The sequence below is a fragment of the Mustelus asterias genome, chromosome 13, assembly GCF_964213995.1.
Source record: "Mustelus asterias chromosome 13, sMusAst1.hap1.1, whole genome shotgun sequence".
Lineage (NCBI taxonomy): Eukaryota > Metazoa > Chordata > Chondrichthyes > Carcharhiniformes > Triakidae > Mustelus > Mustelus asterias.
The window spans coordinates 86,691,272-86,718,720 of NC_135813.1; the positions used below are offsets into that span (position 1 = coordinate 86,691,272).

At 42.8% G+C, this 27,449-nt stretch overlaps 1 protein-coding gene across 4 annotated transcripts in view; it reads left to right on the forward strand.

Moving 5' to 3' along the window:
- Positions 1–809: 809 nt before the first annotated feature.
- golga3 (golgin A3) overlaps positions 810–27,449 on the forward strand; it is a 64,487-nt gene continuing 37,847 nt past the window's right edge. Inside the window, exons 1-3 of one of the 4 annotated variants that reach the window (XM_078227172.1) lie at positions 810–881; positions 15,954–16,320; positions 26,288–26,677. In XM_078227172.1, coding sequence (XP_078083298.1) covers positions 16,185–16,320; positions 26,288–26,677 — 526 coding nt within the window. In that variant the 5' untranslated portion in view covers positions 810–881; positions 15,954–16,184. Of the gene's footprint in view, positions 882–15,953; positions 16,321–23,492; positions 23,531–26,287; positions 26,678–27,449 lie in introns of those variants that run through there. The other 3 variants (XM_078227175.1, XM_078227173.1, XM_078227174.1) reach the window with 3 other exon arrangements.

A 27,449-nucleotide genomic window follows, 5' to 3' on the forward strand; every position in this document is an offset into this window, starting at 1 on the left:
TGTGACAATAATAAATAAAGCTCTACCTTGTCATTTCTTTCGATACCAATCAAGTAAACGAACTCAAATTAACTTAGGGACAAAGTAAAAGGGGCAGCTCCCCAAAAGGAAGGGGGGAACAGCCCGAACCAAAATCAAAGTCGAAAGGAAACTTAAAACGTCAAACCAAAAGGTGATTATCGGGGTCGATAATACACCCCAGCCCCTGCGGCGCCCAGCGGTCGCGGAAAGCGTCAACCGTGCCCGTGGACACCGCATGCTCCCTCTCCAGAGACACCTGGCCGCGAATGTAGCCGCGGTAGAGGGGCAGACAGTCGGGATGGACGGCCCCGTCGATCGCCCGCTGCCTGGACCTATTGATAACCTTGTCAAAGCTGCTCCAAGTCTGAGTACACCCTGGCCCCGCCCACCAGATCAGGCCCCGCCCTCCTACACTGACCCCGCCCACCCATCAGACCCCGCCCACCCACCAGACCCCGCCCACCCGTCCAGACCCCGCCCACTAAACCAGACCCCGCCCTCCTCCACTGACCCCGCCCACCCACCTACCACTCAGTAAACCAGACCCCGCCCACCCATCCAGACCCCGCCCACCCAGCCTGGTACAGCCCCAGCCGGAAGGGCCGTCCCGGTTACTGAGCCGGGTTAATCGGGTTTTCCCCCACAAGGTGAGCGCAAAATCCTATGGAAAGAACAGCCGTTACAAATCATATTTTCACAGTAACATCTATTTCGAATGGTTGCAGTCATTATAACTGTGATTAAGGTGCTGTCACATTGTCTTGGAGGCTGAAGTTATAAATGTGTTGCTGGGGGAAGGAATTCGGTGACGGACTGCAAGAGCCACGTATGGCGCCGGGCTGCTGCTGGCTTCGCGATCGGTAAATGGCGGCCGGGCGGAGGGGGAAAGGGCTTTGTAAGCGGGCAGGAGGCGGGGGTGAGGGCACCGTCGCTGCCTTTCCCATCGGTATGGATTTTCGTTTCGCCCCCCCCTGTGGCGATGTCGCGGCCTAGCGCCGGGAGCTGAGCCTCGGGCTGCCGTGCTGAGCTGGCTGGGAGGGAGGGGGGGGGGGAGAGGGTGTGTTAAAGGGCCGCCCCTTCTCTCTGTCAAAAACTCCCCGAGGTTAAAATCCCGCCCAGTCAGCCGGGGCAGCCTGAAAGAGGCGCTGTGTTTACTGGACCGAGTCTTGATGGCCCAACTCGGGATTTAAATCCCTGCAGAAAGAGCAGAGTGACAGGAGGGAGATAATGGGCAAGGTTACAATGACAGTGTGAGGGCTATGGTCAGATTGGCTTTTAATTATTTCCATTAATATCCTAATTGCCTCACCACATTCCACCATTGTTTGTTAAATTTGCCTCCTTACAGATATAGATTTTGCTGAAATTAAGAATTAATATGTTTTTAAACGTTGATTTTGGATCAAGTCTGTGGCCAGTAGTCACTTCCTTCTCGCAGTTTCTGTTGGGTACTTTTCAATGTCTATGTGCTTGTGTGTTCTGATATATTTAGTGTGTTGCTTTGAGTCATCTGACTTTGATATGTGCTGCCGATTTTATCCTTCCACTGCTCCCTTCACCTCATTAATGCCATCTTCTATACTTGTTTCTTCAATCTCAATTTCAAATGAACTTAAAATCAATTGCCATCAATGCTTAACTTCTCTTGCTGATTTCAGTGTCAGTGTTGCCTCTGAAGATCTAGCCAGGCTTTGTCAACCTAAATGATGAACAACTTGAAGTTTTATTTTACTCTAAATTAAGATAACTTCGACCTGGAGATGAAGGAAAGTTTTAATTCTAGTACTGTATCTGTCTTTTGGGCTTCCCTGTATGGAAGGCTGCTCTGACCCTGTTTTCTCTTTCTTCACTATCTCTGGCTTTTAGTTATGGGAGTTGCTTTTAATTTCCAAATGACTTCAAAACTGAGAAATAAATGTGTAATCCATGAAACCAGTGTAGCTTTTAGCATAGTACCAATCAAGTTACTAATGCTCTGCACTTCTTGAACTTTGCTCTGAAACATAGAAGCTCATGCAGCTGCAGTGCGCTTCTAAGCAGCTTATATAATCATCCTCCAGTTATGTTCATGACTACTGCATGTAGGGGGAGGCAGTGGCATAGTGATATTGTCATTGACTAGTAATCCAGAGACGCAGGGCAAGATCTGGCAACCTGGGTTCAAATCCCATCGTCATGGCAGATGCTGAAATTTGAATTCAATAAAAACCATTGTCAATTGTCATAAAAATGTAACTCCAGATCCACAGCAACGTGGTGACTCTCAAGTGGCCTCTGAAATTGAGGGCAGTTAGGGGTGGGTAATAAATGCTGGTCCAGCAGCAATGCCCACATCCTGTTTAAAAAAAAATTCTGTTGCTTTTTCTGTGTTGCTGCTAATGATGGGTTAATTAATCATTAATTCTTTGTCATTTTTATTCTTCATATCAACAAACTGTTTAATTCATACTCTGACCCTAGCTATTGTTTTGTTGATGATTATGTGCTACGTTGCAGCATTTACAACCTGAAGTCTCCCTTTTGTATTAGCCATATCCACACTTCTGGACCTTGTCAGCCCCTTCACTAGGCTAATAAAAATCTTGTTTAGTTTTGTTCTTCGTTGTTTCTTCAAATGTGTCTGGTGAATATCATCTCTTGCCCTTTGTCCCACCTTTAGTCCTCGAAGTCTTAGCCATTCATCCTTCTGTAATGTGAAATATAAACATCTTTATTGTTGAAACTGCATCGAGGAAGCTTTTTTTCCCCCAATAATTCTTAACACTGCAATACAAAGCCTATTCTCACCAGAAACACTGGTCCTATATCTGGGATCTTGTTGCACTTTATTGGTACTCTGGTCTGGCAAGTGTCTCATCTTTCACTGACTCTTCTCGGTTTGAAAGTTCCCAATCTTCATTGCCGAGTGGCCATTACTTGTGTGATGTTGACGGCATGTGTCAGGCTGTTTGACTGGGGGAACATTGCTGCACTGCCAAATCTGATCCCATCAACACATGAGCACTTCCAGCAGGGCTGCTGGGAAGTGATGGGAATTGAGATTGGTTGATTTCTTCTTCCCACATTCCAAAATCAAGGGCCATTGAATTGAATTACAACATTCCTATAGCCATGCGAGTTGAGGTCAACTAATTTGGTGCAGCTTTGACTGGATAATCTCAATGTAACATCTTGCATTTAGGTTGCACTATTTCATCAATGAAGCGATCACAAATTTTACTAAGAATTAATTAAGAATAAGTCAGAGAGCTGACAAAATAATATGCTGGTTATTTATGGTGGGACTCATTGGGCTGTAGTTAGTATTTGGGCACTTTCTGAAGCAATGTGTGATGTACCATGTTGGCTATCTCTATATAAATGCAAAGGTTGTCCATTTGGGCCTGGATAAGATGCTCTTTTGGAGAGTCGGTGCAGGCTTGATGGGCTGAATGGCCGCATTCTGCAGTGGAGTGATTCTATGGCTCCACTTTTCATAATTCTAATATTTTTGGAATGCCGATAGATTCAGTATATTGTGTCATGTTTAACCTTTGGATTTAGCATCCTAAAATTTTAAATGGCATGTTTTTGTAATCAACACTTAAGTATCTGGAATGTTTTTGATCTTAATCTAGTCCTAAATGATGCTAGGTACAGATCAAGAAGTGTTGTACTCTTTTTGTTACATAGCTTGGTTAGAACTATTTTTACAGACTTGAAAATGATGTTGGATTTGTGCATTTAGCTGCTCATTATTTTCTGCTCAATAAAGAGTGAGGTGGGTTTTAGATTTTAGTCATTACCATGGTTGTTTTAAGCATCTTGTTTGCTGGTAATTTTGCACCATTTTGTTATTGATTGTCCTTGATATTTCCAGGTAGCTTTGTCAGTATATTGTGGCACTGAATTATTTAAACATGAAAGAGTTGCTGTTAATGATGAAAGAGAAGTTGGAGAATTTTGTTTTCATGGACATAAGAATCCAGCTGAAGAGTATTTGTGGAAACGTGGTCTGTTTTGTTGGTTTATCCTCCAGTTTGAAAAGAATACGTGAGGACTTCAACAAAATAAGTTATGTGCAGATAGAATCGATATTGACTTAAAACCAACGCGTTGCAAAATGCTAAAATTCTCATCCCTCCATGGCTTTCCCTCGCCATCTCTATGACCTCCTCAGCCCTCAATGCTCTTTCGCTCTGCTCCAATTTTGGCTTGTTGAGCATCCTGGACTTTAACTCCTTCACCACTGGTGGCTGAACTTTCAGCTGCTCAATCGCCATGTTCTGGAATTTCCCTAAATCTTGCTTTCCTCCTTTAATGTGCTCCTTGCGATCTACCTTTATGATCAGGTTTTTATCATCTCTCCGAATATTTCCATATGTGATTCAGTGTTAAATTTTGTTTTTGTAATGTCCCTATGTTTTTATTTATTAGTCATGAGCGGGCTTACATTAACACTGCAATAAAGTTACTAATGTGACCTAGCCGTCACATTCCGGCACCTGTTCGTAGCATCTTGGAACATTTTATTAAGGTAGAGGTTCTAAATAAATGCAAGCTCTTGTTGTTGGCTAAAGCAATTACTTAAACTAGAATACTTATCATCTCAAATTATTCCCCCCCCCAACTAATAACACTGTAACCATTAATACCTGATATTTAGATTTTGTGATGGTTCAAAATAATTTTCTGGATATAAAGTAGTATTTGAAAGTCAAAATGTTCCACGGGTTGTTTTACATGAAGTAGGCAGAGTAAGAAGTGCCAGATTTTCATACTGTTATTTTAGTAAACTCCCAGTGACATCATCGGGGATTTTATTTTACTGAAAAAAGGGCAAGGTTATTTTTAAGATGGTGAAAAGCTAAGATAATGTGGGTTTGTGTCGCAGATTATTACATCTGAGATGGGACAAGACTGAAAGCTTGAATTGAGATTTAAAGAAATACTTCTCAGCACATTCAGATTAATGCTCTGTATTTTTCACAGTTCCTCCAGGCTTCACGTACACTGTCCACATGTTCTCCTCTTCCTGTGCTCTCACTCAAAAGAACAGTCTCCTCCTGCAACTTATTCCTTGCAAGGATCCTGAACAATCTTTTCTGCCTTCCTTCTGTTATCTTCAAGCTTTTTAAACTCCCAAACTTGATGTCACCAAATCACTCAGTGCCTACACAATGGGCCTTGATCCTTCACTTTGGTTCCCTTTTTAAAAAATTCTGGACTATATCTGTATCAATTTCATTAAAAATAGATAATTATGAAATGCTTAGAAGTTTAAAGCAGAGATACCTAGTTCACATATTTCAGAAATGTTCCATATTTTTTAATGATCTGTGGTGACCTGAATTTTTCTCTGAACTCCAAAATTCTTGGAATTTCAGTTGAGTTGTCCACCAAATGTTGTTGGTCTCGTGCTTTGGAAACTTAGTATTGTAGCATTAGCTTAGTAGTTTGGTCTATTTACCTATCCTCCTCTATTCCATAGGCAGCCCTTGTCCTCGGCTGGCTCATTCAATGGTAATTATTAACCTGCAAACCTTGACTGGAAGTTACGAAGCACCTCCCAGTCAAGCCACAATGAATCACTGGAAGTCCATGTATTTGCCACTCTAGTCATCAAGACAGACACAGATACATTTGAGTGGTGAAATGGGAAAGGTGGCACTGTGGTAATGTCACTGGAGCACTAATCCAGAGAGCCAGGCTAATGCACTGGGGACATGGGTTCAAATGCCACCGTTGTGACATTTAAAATTCAATTCATAAAAATCTGGAATTGCAAGTTACTCTCAGTAACAATGACCACAAAACTATTGTCGTTTGTTGTGAAAATCCATCTCGTTCACTAATATGGAAGGAAATCTGCTGTCCTTACCTGGTCTGGCCTACATGTGACTGCAGATAACAATGTGGCTGACTCTTAAGTACCCCCTGAAATGGCCTAGCAAGCTACTCAGTTCAAGGACAGTCAGGACTGGACAACAAATGCTGGCCTTGCCAGTGAAACCCACATTCCATGAAAGAGTTTAAAAAAAAAATCATGTTCTTAATCCAACCCCATGCTGTTATGATGCCAAATCTGAAATAGTAAGCTGCAATCATTGTGGTCTGTATTTTTTAAGTTCATTCCTGGGATTTGGGTGTTGCTGGCAAGGCCAGTATTTATTGCCCTTGAGATGAGAAGTGAGCGGCTTTCTGGAACTGCTGCAGTCTCTGTGAGGAAAGTGCTCCCCCAGGGGAGGATGTTTAAGGATTTTAACCTGCTGACATTGAGGGAATACAAAGAAAAGTACAGCAGAGGAACAGGCCCTTCAGCTCTCCAAGTCTGTGCTGATCATGATGCCCTAACTAAACTTTTTAAAAAAACCTTCTGTCCTTAACTTGGTCCGTATCCCTCTATTCCCTCCCTATTCATGTACCCATCCAAATGCCTCTTAGATGTTGCTAATGTCCCTGCTTCCACCATCTCCTCTGGCAGCACGTTCCAAGTACCGCAACATCCTGGTGGACCTCCTTTGCACTCTCTCCAAAGCTTCCACGCCCTTCTGGTAGTATGGTGACCAGAACTGCACACAATACTACAAATGTGGCCTAACCAAGGTTTTATATAGCTGCAACATGATTTCCAAACCCTTGTGCTCAATGCCCCAGCTGATGAAGGCAAGCATGCCATATGCTTCCTTAATCAACTTGGCCACCTGTGTTGCCACTTTTGGGGAACTGTGGACCTGCACACCCAGATCCCTCTATGTTCCTAAGGGTTCTGCCATTTACAATATAATTCACATGTATGACTTTATTTCTGAGCTTTCAGGGGAGTTGTTTTTCAGTTCTTTTGCATGTATTTACGTAAAAGTTTTGCATCACTGAAGTAGGTCTGACTTCGTGCCAGTACCAAAATTGCAAGCATAAATTTGATGTTGAAAGTGGAACTGACTCCAGATGCAGATTGACACGGTTCTCCAGCGCAGTTGTCTATAGTCTGGTTTTGATTCTAGGTTCAGGCTACATGTGCACTCGCTGTGGTGTCCACACAAAATGAACTGCTTTGTACCAATTCTGCATAAATGTATATAAAACCCGGATACAGCTTAATGCACTGTGGTTAAATGTCTCCCATTTTATGTAGATTGTTCTTTCTCCATGATCATTGTTTCCAGGGGCACAATCTAGAGAGAAGAGTTCACATTTTCCAATAACTGGGTTAATATGTTCTGCAAACCTTGATACATGAGTATCCCTAATGGAACAAGTTAGCAGTTAAGTGCTACATGATTTAGAAACCTTATTAATTTATTTAGCTAGTTGATTCATGAAGGTCCATTTTCTCAATCTTGCCCTTCACCTGAGGTGTGGTGATCCTCAGGCTAAATCACCACCAGTCAGCTCTCCCCCTCAAAGGGGAGAGCAGCCTATGGTCTTCTGGGACCATGGCGACTTTACCTTTTTTATTTATTTAATAATGTGTCTGGCTGTGGATCATGGTTTATGCATCTCAGCTAAAAGGATTTGCATTTACAACTATATTTTCTTTTTGCTGATTCATTTTTTTGTGTTAACAGTGTTAACCTTATTTTTATCACAGTCACCTCAGTTCAGAAATTGAGTTCATTTGTAAAGTGATGTTGTATTTCAGAAGCCATTCAATATAATGGTAAGCAGCTTTCGTGAAGCTAAGTTGCATTACACAATTGGATGCCTTTTATATTTGTTGCAACAAAGTGATTTTTTTGTATCTGGATTTGCTGTTTGAAAGTCGATAAGAGCAATTTTAACAAGGTAATAGCTATTTGGAGCTCAAGGCGCTTTATATGTCAGGAGGTAAATGCAATATAGTCCATTAGCATTGAACCGGACTCCACTTAAAAATCAATATTCTATGACCTAAAGGACAGGATTTTAAAACCATTAAAACTGTGGAATTTGTGCTGGTAGGTATTGCTTTTTAGAAATGTAGTGCAGGCTATAAGCAGTATGAATTCACTTGGGTTAGTTATCAGTTACAGATTTAAGTTCCCCGACCTCATTATTAATTTAAATCTATTCTGCAGTGCAGCATAATTCAAAGTCAGTTGGTGTAAGTAGTTTGATTGAAACCTACACTCCTTCCTTTTGCTGTCGGCTGGGAGGTATAATGATCTATCAAAGCCAAAAGGATAGGCAGTACCAAATTCAGATTTTAATTTAAAACAATGCTTTTCTCTCCTAAAGAGGGGATAATATCAGCTACCCTCTACTTTGAAATAAACTGGGAGATATGTTAGACCCCATCCAGCTATTTTAAAAAAAATCTTGCCAATGTTTGAGAAATTGTGTCCCACCAGGACTCTCAGTTTACCGTTGAATCTCTCCCTACAGGGACTGTCCATGTAACTCTACAACAGTTTGTATTGATCAAGCTTATGAGTAGATTATAACGATGTAGTGGATAAGAATTTGGTGAAAGCTGTATATCTAAGGTCTGTCTCGTGCATTTGGAGATTTGGGTGGGGCATTTTTGAAGTGTCTTATTTATCTTGTCCATTATTTTCATTTGACAGATATTTTGTGTTAAGTATTGAATGGCTTTTTCAGGTTTTGTTTTGCATTTTATAGAGCAAGTTGCTTGCTGAAGAAGGGCATCACGGTGACACAGTGGTTAGCACTGTTATCTCACAGTGCCAGGGTCCCAAGTTCAATTCTGGCCTTGGGTCACTGTCTGTGTGGAGTTTGCACTTTCTCCCTGTGTCTGCTTGGGTTTCCTTCGGGTGCTCTGATTTCCTCCCACAGTCCAAAGATGTGTGGGTTAGGTTGATTGGCCACGCTAAATTGACTGTAGTCAAGTAGGATTAGCAGGGTAAAGGTGTGGGGTTACGGGAATAGGGCCTGGGTGGGATTGTAGTCAGTGCAGATGGGCTGAATGGCAGCCTCCTGCACTGTAGGGATTCTATGATTCAATGAATTTTGCCAAAGAGGGAATCAAACTCTTCTGATATTATTGCAGATTTTAATGTGCGAATGTGGTAAAGGAAATGCTTGTGTCCTGCTATTTACAGGATTTGCGATGCATGTTGTGCAATGTGATGAAATCAATGATTGATGGAGCTAAAACTGTGCAATACTACTTCATGAAAAGATTGAGGGGTGAGCTGATTGCAGTGTTTAAAATGTTAAAAAGATAAAATTCCTACAGTGCAGAAGGAGACCATTTGGCCCATCGAGCCTGCACCAACAACAATCCCACCCAGGCCCTATCCCTGTAACCCCACGTATTTACCCTGTTAATCCCCCTGACACTAAAGGGCAATTTAGCATGGCCAATCCACTAACCATTTTTGGAATCTAGGAGGAAACCAGAGCACCCGGAGGATCCCAATGCAGGCACAGGGAGAACGTGCAAACTCCACACAGACAGTGACCCGAAGTTGGAATTGAACCTGGATCCCTTATGCTGTGAGGTAGCAGTGCTAACCACTGTGTCACCGTGCCACCCTGGTAGATACAGGGAAACTAGTTCCTCTAGTTGAGGAATCGAGAACCGGGGAACACAATCTTAAAATTAGAGCTAAACCATTCAAAAGGTAAATTGGAAAGCACTTCTCTAAAGAGGGTTATAGAAATCTGGAATTCTGTCCTCTAATAGGTGGCAGATGCTGAGACAATGGAACTTACATTGGGAGAAGGTATTGAAGGGAATGGAACTAAATTGGGTAAATGGAGTTGTGATGGTGATCAGCTATGATTAAATTGAATAGTGGAACAGTTTCAAGGGGCTGAATGGCCCACTCCTGCTCTGATGCAACAGCAAATACAACAAGCAATCAAATTGGCAAATTATATGTTGACGTTTATTGTAAGAATAAAGAAACCTTGCTTCAGTTGAATGGGGCATTGGTGCGATCACACCTAGAAGAGTGTGTGCAATTTTGATATCCTCCTTTTAAGGAAGAATATACATGTGTTGGAGACAGTAGAATGAAGGTTCACTAGCTTAGTCCCTGGGGTGTGAGGGTTGACCTATGAGAAAATTGGGTCTCTTTTCTGGAGTTTGGAAGAATGCGAGGTGACCTCATTGAAGATTATGAAGCGGCTTGATAGGATAGATACTGAGAGAGTTTCCCTTGACCAGTGAATCTAGAATATGGGGAGATAGTTTCAGCATAAGGGGCTGACCATTTAGGACTGTGATGAAGAGAAATTAATTCATTCAAAGTGTTGTGAATCTTTGGAATTGTCTGCTCTTGAGGGGTATGAATATATTTAAGAATAGACAGATTTTTGGTCTTTTGGGAATTGGTGCTATGGGGAGTAGGCAGAAGAGTGGCGTTAAAGTCCATGATCAGTGATATTGAATGTTGGCGCAGACGTTATGGGCCATCTGCTACTCCAACTTTTTTACATTCTTATTTTGTGTTAACTATCGTTGATGTGGATCAGACTTTGTTTATTTTGCCTTAGTTCAACCATCTTGATTTGAGCATAAAATGTCAATGGGATTGTATCACAGTTACAAAGTTCTTACTGGAAACACCTGAGCTTTATAAAGGTTAAATTTGGGATGTCGTTACACTTCAAAAAAATCTTTTAAATTAACAAGGTAAGTTTCCAATACAACTTCTGTTATATAATAGTTTTTGTAATGACAGAACATTCCAAGCTACATTGCATAAAGTTGTTCAGCAGAGATGTACAGCAAGTGCAAAGGTCATCATCAGTGTTCCTACTGGTGAACTGGAAAATCAGCCCACTCTCGGACTGAGCACAAAAATCAAAGTTAATACTTCAACATTGCACTGTTGAAGGCACCATGTTTAGATGTGATGTTAAACCAAGGCTCCATCTGCCTTTTTTTAGGTAGATATAAAATATCCCATAATACTATCTGAGGGAAGAGCAGCTGCATTACCCCTCATGTCCTGACCATTATTTATCCCTCAATCGATATCACAGAAAATGTGTGGCACAGAGGTTAGCACTGCTGCCTCACTGTGCCAAAGACCCATGTTTGATTCTAGTCTTGGGTGACTGTCTGTTTGGAGTTTGCACGCTCTCCCTGTGCCTAGTGGGTTTCTCTGGGTGCTCTGGCCTCCTTCTGCACTGTAGGGATTCTATGGTTCTAAAATATTATATGGTTATCATCACAATGCTGGGAGCTTGCTGTGAACAAATTGACTGCCGTGTTTCTGACACTACAGCAGTGATAACATTTCAAAATGTACCTCAGTGGCTGTAAAGTGCTTTGAGACGTCTGGTTGTGAAAAGAAAAGTCTCTTTATAAATCAATAGTACAATGTGTTGATGCGAGCTTTCGCCGATGGAGTTTGTAAATAAGGATTTCCCCTCTATCTTTCAAAGTTCTCGGGCAGTTTAGTGGAGTTCTTCCCCTCCGGTCTCAGGCAGTGCTGGGCACAAGCCACGTGGCCAACCATAAAGAAGAAAGGGGAAATGAAAAATGAATATGTGGAGGGTTTTTTATTGAGCTGCTGTACATAGAACAAGAACAAAGAACAATACAGCACAGGAACAGGCCCTTCGGCCCTCCAAGCCCACGCCGCTCCCTGGTCCAAACTAGACCATTCTTTTGTATCCCTCCATTCCCACTCCATTCATGTGGCTATCTAGATAAGTCTTAAACGTTCCCAGTGTGTCCGCCTCCACCACCTTGCCCGGCAGCGCATTCCAGGCCCCCACCACCCTCTGTGTAAAATACGTCCTTCTGATATCCGTGTTAAACCTCCCCCCCCCCCCCCCCCCCCCCCCCCCACCTTGAACCTATGACCCCTCGTGAACGTCACCACCGACCTGGGAAAAAGCTTCCCACCGTTCACCCTGTCTATGCCTTTCATAATTTTGTACACCTCTATTAGGCCACCCCTCATCCTCCGTCTTTCCAGTGAGAACAACCCCAGTTTACCCAATCTCTCCTCATAACTAAGCCCCTCCATACCAGGCAACACCCTGGTAAACCTCCTCTGCACTCTCTCTAAAGCCTCCACGTCCTTCTGGTAGTGTGGTGACCAGAACTGGACGCAGTATTCCAAATGCGGCCGAACCAATGTTCTATACATGTCTCTGGACAGCTGACTTTCAGCAACTCGGGAGCAAAATCTGTGTCCTCTTGGTCTTAGGGTACAGCCCACTGGAGACGAATAGGGAATTTTCTGATGTCAGTCATAAACTTCCAGTTGTCAATTCAAGAACTTTCCTGTCCCAGCGTAACATCATTAACCAAATAATTGGGTTTCTTTTTATTTTCATGGCTATAAATTAAGATTTTCTTCTGTACACTTGGCAGTTTTTTCAACAACTTTCTACTTTGATTGAGAAGCAGCATAGACAGAGTTTGCTCTGATGCTGCAAGAAATTCCACTTGTTTGGTTTCCTGTGCAGGAATTACAGTCTAATCCTTAGTTTTAATGACTTTAAATTATATGATTCATTTGTTCCCATAATAAGTTCCTACGTTACTGCATTTTTTCCATTGCTTGATTCAAACTACTGAGTCATTCCATTTTTAAAGGCGGAGAAGACACAGAATCTTTGCAGTACAGGAGTCTGCACTGGCTCTCTGAAAGAGCATTCCATCTAGTCTCACTCCCCTGCCTCACCCCTGTAACCTTGCACATTCTTGCTTTTCAGGTAGCAATCCAAGTACCTTTAGAATATCTCAATCAAACTTGCTTCTGACACCCTCTCAGGAAGTTCAACTAACCACCCTCTGGGTGAAAAGACTCTCATCACTTTTACTCCTTTTGCCAATTATTTTGAATCTGTGCCCTCTGGTTCTTGATGCTCCCTTGAGTGGGAACAGTTTCGCACTATTTACTCTGTCCATACCCCTCAGGATCTTGACTAATTCTATCGAGTCCCCTCTCAGCCTTCTGTTCGCCAATGACAATCTATATATCTGAGCTTGTCTGCTGTTGAATTAGTACCTTAATTACCTCTAAGCTTGACTATTCCAAAGCTTTGCTGGCCAGCTTTAACTCATCCAAGGTCCTGTTGTCCATATCCTAATCTGCTCCAAGTTCCATTAATCTTCACTCCTGTGCTCACTAACCTACATTAGTTCCTGCCCAGCAATAACTCCATTCTTAAAATCAGATCCCTCCATGGATTCACCCCTTTCTCTAACTTTCTCTAACTCTACAACCCTCCGTGCTCTTCCAATTTAGGGTAGGCAGTAGCATACTGTTGTTATTGGAATAGTAATCCAGAGACCCAGCGTAATTCTCTGGAGATAAACCCAAGCACACTATCAGTAACCCCCACAGCTTGCCTCCTGGACTTGCAGAATCTCACTGGCTGTCCTGTCTGGAGACAATACACACCTCTTTAACCTGTGCTTAATGCTCCCTCCATTCACATTGTCTGTATCTTTAAGACCTGGTTGGCTGTAGAGATTCGCATTCTAATCAGTATTCTGTAACTTGATTTTGTGTCTCTGTATGCCCTGTTTGAGAGCAGATATCCACTCCATCTGACGAAGGGGCAGAGCTCCGAAAGCTAATGGCATTTGCTACCAAATAAACCTGTTGGACTTTAACCTGGTGTTGTTAAAACTCTTACTGTGTTTACCCCAGTCCAACGCTGGCACCTCCACTTCTGTATGCCCCCAGTTTTCATCAATCCACCATTAATAGCTGTGTCTTCAGATGTTTGGGCCCCGAGCTGTGGAATACCCTGACTAAACTTCCATCTTTTTGTCCTTTAAAAGGCTCCTTAAATCCTGTCTGTTGATGCTTTGTCTGATTATTTCCATATGTGTCTCGGTTCAAATTTTGCTTAACACTCTTGAGAAACCTCCCATCCATTGATTCTGTCTACACTTCCCGCTGCCTCGGCAAAGCAGCCAGCATAATTAAGGAGCCCGCACACCCCGGACATTCTCTCTTCCACCTTCTTCCGTTGGGAAAAAGATACAAAAGTCTGAGGTTATGCACCAACTGATTCAAGAACATCTTCCCTGCTGCCATCAGACTTCTGAATGGACTTACTTTGCACTAAGTTGATCTTTCTCTACACCTTAGCTATGACTGTAACACTACATTCTGCACTCTCTCCTCTATGAACGGCATGCTTTGTCTGTATAGCACACAAGAAACAATACTTTTCGCTGTTTACTAATACATGTGACAGTAAATCAAATCAAATTTTTAAAAAATCAAAAAAGTGTCTTCAAATATTTTGCTGCATTAATGCTGCTATATAAATGCAAGTTATGTTGCTGAAAATTGTCTGATCAAAGCCAACTCTCAAAGTACAGATTTTCATATTACCTCTGGTAAATGGGGCTGTCACACATTGTGAAATGTATAATTTTTTTTCAATTGATTTCAATTGTTGTGATAGTAAGTGTTTCTGATAGGTGGAAAATGTACCAACAGTTAGACAACTGGCCTGTTAGACAAAGTTCAAGGTCTGGCTCAGCAGAACCTGCAAACTGCTGATTGCTATTAAACCTGTATAGGTTCAGGTGATTCTAAGGCTTTTAACTATTATCAAAATATTGACTGCCTTTTTTACTATTGTTATGCAAATTTAGTATGTTTGATGCCAGTATTTTCTCCATATCATAGAAACCCTACAGTGCAGAAAGAGGCCATTCGGCCCATCGAGTCTGCACCGACCACAATCCCACCCAGGCCCTACCCCCATATCCCTACACATTTACCCGCTAATCCCTCTAACCTACACATCTCGGGACACTAAGGGGTAATTTTAGCATGGCCAATCAACCTGACCCGCACATCTTTTGGAGTGTGGGAGGAAACCGGAGCACCTGGAGGAAACCCACGCAGACACGAGGAGAATGTGCAAACTCCACACAGACAGTGACCCAAGCTGGGAATCGAACCCAGGTTGCTGGAGCTGTGAAGCTCCAAAACCTTCTTTGCCAATGTGTTAAATGTATTTTCAAACTTACTCTAGCGCAATATAATTGTAGTATCACAGCAGAATTTAATTTGATATTTTTAGATTATTAGTGGAATTCTCAGAAGACTGAGGAAATTTGGCATGTCAGCTACAACTCTCACCAACTTTTACAGATGCACCACAGAAAGCATTCTTTCTGGTTGTATCACAGCTTGGTATGGCTCCTGCTCTGTCCAAGCGCAAGAGACTATAAAAGGTCGTGAATGTAGCCCAATCCATCATACAAATCAGCCTTCCATCCATTGACTCTGTCTACGCTTCTTGCTGCCTCGGCAAAGCGGCCAGCATAATTAAGGACTCCACGCACCCTGGACATTCTCTCTTCCACCTTCTTCCGTTGGGGAAAAAGATACAAACGTCTGCGATCATGTACCAACCGACTCAAGAGCAGCAGCTTCCCTGCTGCTGTCAGACTTCTGAATGGATTTACCTTGCATTAAGTTGGCCTTTCTCTACACCCTAACTATGACTATAACACTACATTCTGCAATCTTTCAATTCCTTCTCTATGAACGGTATGCTTTGTCTGTATAGCGCGCAAGAAACCATACTTTTCACTGTATGTTAATACATGTGACAATAATAAATCAAATCAAGAGAGGAAAGAGAAACTACTGGGGATAATTCCATTAATTTCAAACCATGTTAATCTCTTTTGGGCCTGCCAAGTGCAGCGCTTAAAATAACAATTATTCCTTGCTTTACCAGCAGAGCTTTCTATAGTGAAACAAAGAAAGACTTGAATTTATATAGTGTCTGTCACAGCCTCAGGGTGCCCAAAGATGGTTTAGAACCAGTAAAATACTTGTAATGTATAACTATTGTAATGTGGAAATTTAAACTGCAGTTTAAATCAATTCAATGAAAAGATTTAACACAATATATTGGATTATCCTGTAACACCAGCAGGGCTACAATCAGATTTACTTGCATTTGTTTCCTTGCTATGTATTTTTATGGCTATGATATAACTCATGTCAATTAGCCCTCTACTGTAATGTACACTGATTTAATGTACTGTTTTTCCACAGTGCCTGTAATATCTTAGGAATTGTGTAGGAAAGGCTTCAATCCTCAATGCATTGGAATCTGCCAAATGTTACAGCTCCCAGCTGACGGATCATGGTGCTGCATTTCAAGCTCTTCGCAATCTCTTGAACTGTCCTGAGAGCAGAACATTTTCCTTTTAATGGCACAAAGTGACCTTTGGCTTATTGTGAGAAGCTCTGTAAAGTGTCATCACTTACTGCCAAGTGTGTAGAATGATGGAAACCCCGTCCCAGGAGCAGGATGTCTTGCTGTCAAATTCAACGCACACCGTAACTGCTGGGAGCAAAGAGGAGCTTCCTGGTGAAGCAGCTGTGTCTGGGTTACCTGTCACAGGAGTCGACATAAACGGTGAGTAATCAGCACCAAGTTTTACTTCTGTTAAATTCTCTCAAATTATACTTCGGTGTTTTAGAATCATTTTTATTTATTGAAATATAAAAAAACAATCACAAATGTGAAGATGCATCAGTTGAGAGGTGGTGATAGTAAGTGCCAGTGGCAATGTTTTGTTTTGCTGGTGAGATGAAGCTGCTACTTGTATTAATGTACAGGCCTGTACTGATTCAGCATTGTGTGCTGCTCCATTGTGCTTGTTTCCTTGCTGGAGAAATACAACAATTGTTAATCATTGTGGAATTTTGAGTCGTAATTCAAGGAGGATTTCATTTTATATATTCTCTCAAATGCAAATTGTGAAGGGTCATGCATTTCAACATCTATTTTATTTAATTTTTGTAAATACTTTTACTCTGCGCTGCTGATGAACTGAGTCTAACAATGTCACTAAGACCAATATCGGCAGAAATGCAGTCAATGACCCAGGGCTGCAAATGTCACTAGTTTCTATATTAAACACAGATGATCATGATGTTATGAGCTCCCCTTGTAAGAAGTAAATATTGCCAAAGACATTGACAAAGGCAGGCAGTCATGTTGTTTCTTTTTCTTCACCTCTGTACACCCTCTGAAATCTTTGGCTTAGCTCCCCATAGATATCATCCACTGTTTGCAATATGTATTACTGATTTGGAGGAAGGAAGCGAATGTACTTTGGCCACATTTGCAGACGATTCAAAAATAGGTGGAAAGGCGAGAGGGATACAAACCGTTTACAAAGAGATATTGATAGGCTAAGTAAGTGGGCAAAATGTTGGCAAATGGAGTATAATGTGGGGCAAACGTGAATTTAGGGAGGGAGAACAAAAGAACAGAGTATTATTTAAATGGAGAAAAACTGCAGAAGGCTGCAAGACAGAGGGACTTGGGGGCACTTGTGTACGAAACACACAGCCAGCACACAGGTGCAGCAGGTAATCAGGAAGGCTAAAGGAATGTTGGCCCTTATTTCAAGGGGGTTGGAGTATAAGAGTGGGGAGGTCTTTCTGCAACTGTACAAGATACTGATAAAATCACAGTGAGCAGTTTTGGCCCCCTTATTTAAGCAAAGATATCATTTAATTGGAGGCAGTTCAGGGAAGATTCACTAGGATGATCCCTGGTATGGAGGGATTGTCTTATGAGGAAAGGTTAAACAGGTTGGGATCTACTCATTGGAATTTAGAAGAATGAGAGGTGAGCTCATTGAAACATATATGATTCTTACGGGGCTTGACAGGGGAAATGCTGAGCGGATGTTTCCTCCTCATGAGAGAGTCTCGGACCAGGGATCATAGTCTCAGAATAAAGGAGCGCCAATTTAAGACTCAGATGAGGAGGAATTTCTTCTGAGTGTTGAGAGTCTTTGGAACATTCTGACTTTCTCGAACCCTGGCTCAGTGTCCCATTTCCCTTGTGCCTTTCTGTGATGTTATATAATTGTATGTTATTGTAAGGATGATTTTGCTTTATATAGGTAAGCTATCCTCTGATTTTTCTCTCCTTTCTGGTTAGACTGAGTTGTGCTTGTCCTGTCAGAGTAGGGTGACTTCTTAAATGTCACAGAACCAGTTTTGCTCATGAGCTAACTGCTGGAACGGACAAGAGACAATGTTCCCTTCCATTTTCAGAGACTGCCACTGTTTGAGATTTTGACTTTTAAAGTGCAGATTCCTCCCTTTAACATATTTATTAGCAATCATTTTTGGTACAATTGCTGCATTAGCCCACTCCTTTAGCGCTCCGTTGGGATTTGTGTGGGGGCTGGGGTTGGACTGAGAAGTCAACATTGATTTGAAAATATACTGAAAATCAGTGCAGGATGTAGATATCCTTCCAGCACAGGTAACATTAAAAAAAACATTTGGCCAAATTGGAAGAAATTGGCCAAAATTTACAACCTCTCAAATCTCCTCAGCACTTGCCTGTTTAAAATTGCCAGAAAACAAATATATGATATTGGAAAGTGTGGAATGCAATATTATTTGAGAGGTTTCTGATAAGCTGTGTTTTTTACATATTGGTACATGCAAGTTGTAATCAGACCTGAAAATCCTGTTCTTGAAACCATATCCAAGTGATGCAATGCTTATAATGCTGCCCCATTGTGTTCCCCTCCAACTTTACTGTGTTTGCAGACTGCACTATTGAAATTATAGCCAGTCTGTGACTTTCCCCACCCCCAGCACCTGGAATATAAAACATTCTGAGGCAGTTTTCCATGGCTGTGGAATCATAAAGCATTGATGAGGGATTCTGGCTAAAATATAATTGAAAGTCTGAAACCCTCCTCAGCCCTGACCCGAGTGTCGCGTTGCCTGCTGCTTCCCTTGATAACCGCTGGTGGCTCCCGGGCCCTCAGTCGCACTTCACCTCGAACTCTGCTTGACGATGGCCTCACGGTTGTGCTGGCTCACTCTGCCTTCCTGCCTGGCTCTCTGGCCTCCTTGCCTCACCCGTGGCTCGTTGCCCAACCCAGCTGGCCTGGTCAAGTCGCCTCACCGTGCTCCTCCCCTCGGCGTCTACTGGCACCTCCTTGCACCTCACCTCGAGTTCTGCTCAACACTGACCTTGGGAGTTGTGCTGACTCACTGGCTGTCTCCCTCCTCAGAAACCTAGCCCTGGGTCAGAAATTGCTGCTGTTTTTTCTGTACTTTCAGGTTACCCGTCCACCCTTGGCCCTGGCCTGGGAGTTGAATGCCGTTGCGCCGCTGCCTTCGATGACTGCTGGCCAGCGCCTTGATTTAATTTGATTTATTATTGTCACATGTATTGATATACAGTGAAAAGTATTGTTTCTTGCGCGCTATACAGACAAATCATACAGTTCATGGAGAAGGAGATGAGAGGGTGCAGAATGTAGTGTTACAGTCATAACCAGGGTGTCGAGAAAGATCAACTTAATGCAAGGTACGTCCATTCAAAAGTTTGATGGCAGCAGGGAAGAAGCTGTTCTTGAGTCGGTTGGTACATGTCCTCAGATTTTTGTTACCACCTTCCCAAAGGAAGAAGGTGGAAGAGAGAATGTTCGGGGTGCGTGGGGTCCTTAATTATGCTGGCTGCTTTTCCAAGGCAGCGGGAAGTGTAGGCAGAGTCAATGGGTGGGAGGCTGGTTTGAGTGATGGACTGGGCTTCGTTCACAACCCATTGTAGTTTCTTGCCTGGCTTCTCACTTGGCCCTTGCAGGCTTGCACTCCTGAGGCAAGCTCGATGGCCTCACTGGCTCAGGCTGCCTACCAGCCCTCTGGCCTCCTCAGCTTTGGCTGCTGCTTTCAGCACACTCACCCCCCCCCCCCCCCCCCCGCCCCGCTCCCCCTACCCCCACATTGGTCAAGACCCTGTGCCTAGCCACATTGTGTTTCATTTTAAGCCCGCCTCTGCCCAAAACCCAAGGATTCGGTGAGGATGCTGATTTCATAAGCGTCAGGCTTAAATGACCAGATTTTAAAAATTGGTTTCACAGCTTGCACTGTTGTGGTTTGCACTGCTGTAGGTTGCTGGACATTACCATAACCACTACACCACCAAAGCGAGAAATTACAAACCTGTTTTTAAAGTTTATTTATTAGTGTCACAAGTAGGCTTGCATTAACACTGCAATGAAGTTACTTTGAAAATCCCCTAGTCGCCACACTCCGGCGCTGTTCGGGGACACTGAGGGAGAATTTAGCACGGCCAATGCACCTAACCAGCACATCTTTCAGGTTGTGGGAGGAAATCGGAGCACCCAGAGCAAACCCACGCAGACACGGGGATGTTACAAGTCAGGTTGGATACTTCAAGGTGTTCTATGAAGCTCACCTGACCTGCAATGTTTTACGTTGAATTTGGCTAGGATGAGCATGAGAGGTTTCACTTCAGGTGTGATTCAACTGACCCACGAGGAGCTTTTATCAAAAACAAAGTTTAATTAAGAATATTGTTGACGTGTTTAGTAAGACAATTAGCAAGAACTTTTTACAATTGCAAACAGGAAACACAACCACAATAGTGTATAACTCTTAAGGAACTATCTCTAATGTGTTCCAACCCAAGCCAAGATCCAGTACACGTAACCCTCCAAATAAACACAATAGGCATATGTGTTCTATGAAGCTAATGCCCACTTGTTACAGGAATCCTGCCTCCTGGGTTGAATGCTGAAAATCCCTTGTGAAGAAACTCAGAAGAGGTTGTAGTCAAATGTGTTTCCCAAAACACAGCTTCTTTAAGGCAGAACCACACAGGGAGAGAAAGAGACTGCTTCTTAGCTTGCTGCTAAACTGCTTCCCAAAATGAAACTGGAAGCCCAAAGGAAAAAAACCCTATCACCTGACTGCCCAGCTTAACTCCACCCCCCAGTGACATCACTGAAGCTATAAGCTGCATGACATTTACAAAAAAAAACCTTTCTTAAACCTTTCACATGACCGGGAGAATGTGCAAACTCCATACAGACAGGGACCCAAGCCGGGAATTGAACCTGGGTCCCTGACACTGTGAGGCAGCAGTGCCAGCCACTGTGCCATCCCAAAGTATGAAGTATGCAGCTTGTAAAGATTTTATGAAATGAGGATCATTCATTGAGTAAAATTGTAACGTTTGCTGTTTTATTAAATATATATAAAACTCAAAGCCATTTTTGCAAACCAGACAGATTTATTACCTGTAAAGATCGGTAAAGGGAAAAATTGTAGCTGGGTTAAAAATCCTTTTCATCCCTAAGATGTACCATCTGTAAGATGATCCACTGTAGAAACACGCAAGCCACTCCAAATTCTCAACTTGTGCAACATGAAAGGATAAAAGCAGCTGGTAGATGGGGACACCACCACCTCCAAGCCACACCATCCTGACTTTGCGCTATATCACTATTATTTCACAGTTGCTGGTTCAAAATCCTGGAACTCCCTCTGTAACAGCATTGTGGTTGTAGCTACACCACAACTTTAAAAAATTCATTCATGGGATATTTTGGCACGGTGGCACAGTGGTTAGCACTACTGTCTCACAGCACCAGGGACCCATACTCAATTCCAGCCTCAGGTGACTGACTGTGTGGAATTTGCACGTGCTCCCCATGTCTGCATGGGTTTCCCCCCGGGTGCTCCGGTTTCCTCCCACACTCCAAAGACGTGTGGGTTAGATTGATTGGCCATGCTAAATTACCCCTTGGTGTCAAAGGGAACTGGAATGGATATGTGGGGTTACGGGGATAGGGCCTGGGTAGGATTGTTGTTGGTGCAGGCTTGATGGGCCAAATGGCCTCTTTCTGCACTGTCGGAATTCTGTGATAAAGGCATGTCTGGCTAGGCTAGCATTTATTGCCCATCCCTAATTGCCCTTGAGAAGGTGGTGGTGATGGATTGCTGCCTTGAATCACTGCTGTCCATGTGATGTAGGTACACCCACAATGCTGTTAGGAAGGGACTTCCAGGATTTTACTTGGTGACGGTGAAGGAACAGCAATATATTTCCAAGTCGGGATGGTGAGTGGCTTCGAAGTGGTGGTGTTCCCATGAATCTGCTGTCCTTGTCCTTCTAGATGGTAGCAGTCATGGGTTTGGAAGGTGTTGTGTAAGGAGCCTTGCTGGATTCCTGCAGTGCATCTTGCAGGTGGTACACACTGCTGTCACTTTGTATTGGTGGTGGAGGGAGTGAATGTTTGTGGATGGGGTGAGAATCAAGCAGGCTGCTTTGTTCTGGATGGTGTCAAGCTTCTGGTGTTGTTGGAGCTGTAGACAGTTCTCCATCACACTCCTGGCTTGTGCTCTTTAGATGGTGAACAGACTCTGGGGAATCAGGAGGTGAGTTACTTGCCACAGAATTCCAAACCTTTGACCCGCTCTTATAGCCACAGTATTTATATGGCTAGTCCAGTTCAGTTTCTGGTCAATGGTAGCTCCAGGATGTTGATAGTGGGGGATTCAGCGATGGTAATATTATTGAATATGTCGGGGTCATTGTCGGGTTGTCTTGTTGGAGATGGTAATTGCCTGCCACTTGTTGCATAAAGTTTACTTTTCAGCCCAAGTTGGATATTGTCCAGGTCTTGCTGCATTTGGACATAGAGTGCAGTCATTGAAGAAGGTGGCTCCCAACACCTTTTTGAGGGCAAATAGGGTCGGGCAACAAATGCTGGCCTTGTCAGTGATGTTCACATTCCAGGTACAAATAAGAAAAAAGCCATTTTATGGAATAATACAGTTTAGGGTCCCTGCTGTGGATTGAGACTACAAATGTAATGTTAATCTGACGCTGAAATGATCACTGGGAATTTATTCTTGGTGCCTAATATTGTAGAAAAGTAACTTGTGTTCTTGATGGACCTCGTGAAAAATGTGAGCAAGCCCTTTTAATACAGTGCCAGTTTTTGCCGAGGTTTCATACCATTGGTGCCTGTCATATTTTCCCATTGCTCCTCATTACTGATAAATTAAGTTTGTCATTTTCCTGTGATCACTGGTATGGCTATTTTAATATCAAAGTAAAATGCACCAAATTGCTTCCTATATCAATTACCTTTATATGCCAGGTAATAGTCTAAAATTCTAAAATGCAATAATTGTAAACCTGACTGAAAATGTTCCCTTAATTTTAATGAACAGTGTTATTATTTTATGTGAAATTGATCATCTAGAGAGCTTCATTCTCCTTGGAAACATTATTTTTACTCGTTATTGCTTTGCATTTGTACCTGTTTTAATTTAGTATCTGTCTGCATGTGTGGTCAAGATTAACTGCATTATTTATTGTGCTGGAGTTGTTGGTTGGAAGTTGTTACTGTACCAAGAATGCTTGGAAGGGGAGAAGGAAGAGAGAAAATGAGGGATGGTTTTTTGACACCTAGGATGAAAGGTTCTGTTAACATAGCTGTCATATGTGACAACTACACATACAGAGTGAGGCTACATCAAATTAGTTTCACTGTAACTGAGTCCCTCTTGCTTTAAGTGTACCTTTGAAAATAGTTGTGCTTAATATCCTGATGGTTTCTGCTTGTCTGAGGAGAACAAGTTTGTACCAAGGAGTCTTGAAAGGTTTAAGGAATTAAAATTGTGGTTGACCAAAAGAATAGACTTTTCTGGTGATGGTTTTCTTGTCTACAACAGTGGACTGCATGCTGAAGAGAGACATTCGTTTCTGTTGGTGTATGATTGAATGCACAGGGAGAGAATGCTACTGAATCTGTAATCCAGAGAACGTGAGTTCAAGTCCCACCATGTCTGTTTGAGAACGGAAGTGGACTGAAATAACCAAACCTCAACACAAAATGTTGGTATCACTGCAAATGACTATAAAGTTGTTGAATTGTCATAAATCCCAACTGATTCGCTGAAGAAGAGAATTTGTGGTCCTTAATCGGTCCGACTTCTGTGATTCCAGTCCCACTCTAAAGTGGTTCACTCTTAACTGCCCTCTGAAGTTGCCTAGAAATCACTCCATTCTATCAAACCAATACAAAGATTGCAATGAAGAAGATGGCACACCACCATCACTACCACCACCTCAGGGTAATAAATACTCAAATATTCAGATGCTCAAATTCTGAAAATGACCCACAATCAAATTGGGGTTTAGTCCAGCTATGCAGCTGATGCTTCACATGTAGCCATTGTAAGAGGAGGGGGAAAGAATGAGTCGAAAGAGAGGGGAATCGAGCAAGGCTGGTCTTATCTTACAAAAACATTTTCTGGTGGCTGGTAGTAGAATGAGATTCATAGCGGTCCTTTGTGCTGTGGAACTTTAAGATGTTGTACAACAAAAGAGGATCTTATTGAAACATACAGGATACTGCGAGGCCCAGATAGAGTGGACGCGGAGAGGATGTTTCCACGAGTAGGAAAAACTAGAACCAGAGGGCACAACCTCAGGCTAAAGGGATGATCCTTTAAAACAGAGATGAGGAAGAATTTCTTCAGCCAGAGAGTGGTGAATCTGTGGAACTTTTTGCCGCAGAAGGCTGTAGAGGCCAGGCCACTGAGTTTCTTTAAGACAGAGATAGATAGGTTCTTGATTTAATAAGGGGATCAGGGATTATGGGGAAAAGGCAGGAGAATGGGGATGAGAAAAATATCAGCCATGATTGAATGGCGGAGCGGACACTATGGGCTGAGTGGCCTAATTCTGCTCCTATGTCTTACGGTATAACATTTGAGTGATGGATTTACGCCTGCAGTCACACCTGTTGCTAATCCTTGTGCCATTGCAGGAAAATACTGATCAAAGCTCGAGTGGAATGGGGGAGACAGAAAAATAAGGGAACCATAATCGGGCTTCTAATTCCCATCTCTGCCAGTTTGAGCAGTGTATATTTTGGCCTGTGAAAGAATGGCTGACATTTATTCCCAGTGTTGATGCTTGGACTAGAAATCCAGAAACTCATTAGTGATGGTTGTGTGACAGGTGGGAGTGGGGAGGTATGAGACCAAATATTCATCAAAAACTACTCATTGATTAAAACAAAATTGCCAGAATGTTGTTAACACATGGGTTTCAGTGTGAATGGATATGGTCAGAAGCCCAGCCAACAAACTGATGATGTGTTATTTTCAAAATCTCTGTTTTTATCTCTGAACAAGTTTTAAAGAGCCTTATTGTGATTTTTTTTGGAATGTCAATTGTGTTCCTCAAAAGAGAAAGATGCCATTTATGCTCCTGTTTTGTGATGAGTTCCTAATTCTAAATGAGTGTGGTTTAATTCCTTATCCGGAGTAGTTCTAGACTAGGGTATATTTAAGTTTACAGTTCTGGCATGGAAAGTCAACAGTAAGTCATTGACCTGTTTGTGCACACTATAAGCCAAAGAAAAGTTGAAAAGAAGTGAGTTTGAGGACAAAATGTGGAGTGACCTTAAAAATAGATTGGGGGGGAAATTGCCAATTTGAGCACGAAGCTGTTTTTATGCTTTGAAGCTTTCTTTCTGGTGCATGCCAGATGAGCATTTTTAGACCAAACAAAATAAATTATTCCAAGTCTTTGCCCCGATCTGTAATGTAAAATAGGGCGAAATTCTCCCCCCAAAAATTCTAAGTGTCAAAATGGTGTGAAAACTGGAGTAAATCTTTTTTTTCAGCAGCAGGTTCAAAATGAATCTTCCACACTCTGTGTACATGCAGAGTGCCCTAGCGTAAATCATTCCAAAAATCAGGGAGTGGGGCCTATTCCCAACCGGGAGGCCAGCAGCTAAGCATTAAGCGGGCCACTGCGCATGTGTCGATGCGCAGTGGCCCCTGTCTGCCGGCCTCCCGATTGCTGGCCAGCTCGATAGCCAGCACCGCAACCCCTGCAGCACCAGCTCTCCGCCTATCCATGGCCTGATCGCTGGTCCCCCCCACCCCCAGGCCCAGGCAGGGGGCACAGGCTGGCACTGCCATGGTACCAATGCCCAGAAAGTGGGGAGCTACTGTAAACCCTGCTGGAGTAAACCATTCTGGAGGGGGAGGACGGGAGATGCTAGCGGGACTGGGCCTGCTAGTTGTATTCAAAATATATGGAAATGCTGATTTCCATAATTTATGCGCCTCTCTGCCTATTTCCGGTGCAGATGTAATGTCGCCGGAACTCCGGCACTGGGCAACGCTATCAGGGCAGGACGTCCTGCACATCGGTCCCGCTGGAATCTCCTGGCCCACTGCACTAAAAATTAGCACAGCGGGGTGAGAGAATTGCACCCCCCTATTTGATTTTTCCATCCGTATTAAAACAAAAACCTGGCAGGTGGGTTTGAGCCAAGAAAATTTGTGTTTCACTTGTCTCAGTTTTCACTGTTTTTCTTGTTTCCTCCCCAATCCGCCTCTAAATCTAAAATGGAATGTTTAAAAAAAAATGCCGCAAACTTGCCAGTGGGTAGAAAACTGATGAGAAAAATAATATTCGAACTTTGGTTTTCAGCTGGTGTCAGGTTTTAAGTGGTAGACTAGGGTGGTACCAGTTGCTAACTGTGCTTCATTTTTCATAGGTGCCTATGTGAACAATACTGATAAAGTGGCTAACTTTGGAGCAGCTATGGACGCCAGCAGGATCTCAGGCAAACATGAGGGCAAGATCCAGCAACTGTGTGCTTCCAGTGGTAAAGGTGCTGATGGTGAAGGAGACGGTTGTCAGAATGGATCTAAGTCCGTTTGCAGATCCACTGGGCCTTCTGGCATTGCCCAGGCTGTCTCTAGCTCACCAGAAAGTCAGCCACCAAAGTGCAGATCTGATGAGAGCTCAGAGCCTTCCCCAGGTGTGGATGGTTTCCATGACAACTTAAAGAAGCTTCAGGGAGCTAAATCTGAGATGTTTGTTCAAAAAAGTGAAGCTTTGCAGTCGCTCATTCTAAGTCTTCCTATGCAAGAAACCGATTTGTGTAAGCATTTATTTACAGTGGTGGCTCTTCCACCCTCCTTCCTCCTTTTTTGAACTTTCCTCTTTGCCAAAATTGGCATGCTTTTTAAGCTTAATCGGTCAAGCTGGCAACTCCATGTGCTGTCTCTTTCTGTGCATGTGCTACCATTGAAATGTCGTTTTAAGGAAAAATTGGGACATGAAAAGTTGTTTTATTCCAAATGTCAGTAGCCAAAAAGTGAAGTTTACAGATATCAACTGGTGTCAGCAAGAATAAGGGACACATCCATCCATTTTGGATCTGAGCTTGCTGGATGGGAATGCAGTGGGTAAGTTAGGAGTGACGTAGTTTACATTTTAAGCCGGAACTTTCCTGATCTACCTCGTGTCACGAGGTAGCCTTCTGCTTCAGTACAAATAACTCGTTGGAATCAATTTCCATTCATGATTTTGGAAATTATCTCACCCCCCATATTTTTCCCTACCCCCTACTGAGAGCAGGTTGGAAGAGGAATGCAAAGGAGGTTGGAATTGGACATGGAGCTGGAGGTGAGAGCAGAGGTAGGATGAAGCCATTGAGGGATTTGCAAGTGAGAAAACTAATTTTTGAATTTAAATCTGTTGTGTAACAGGGAGTTAATGGAAGTTTGTGAATTTAATGCAGACATAGGCAGCAGTGTTGACAAGTTGAAGTTTGTTTCAATTTGTTGTGTGGCAGTCGCCATGAAACAATACTAATAATCATGTTGATTTTTTTTTTTGCTGCTGTACATTAACTGTGTAATGACGTACAA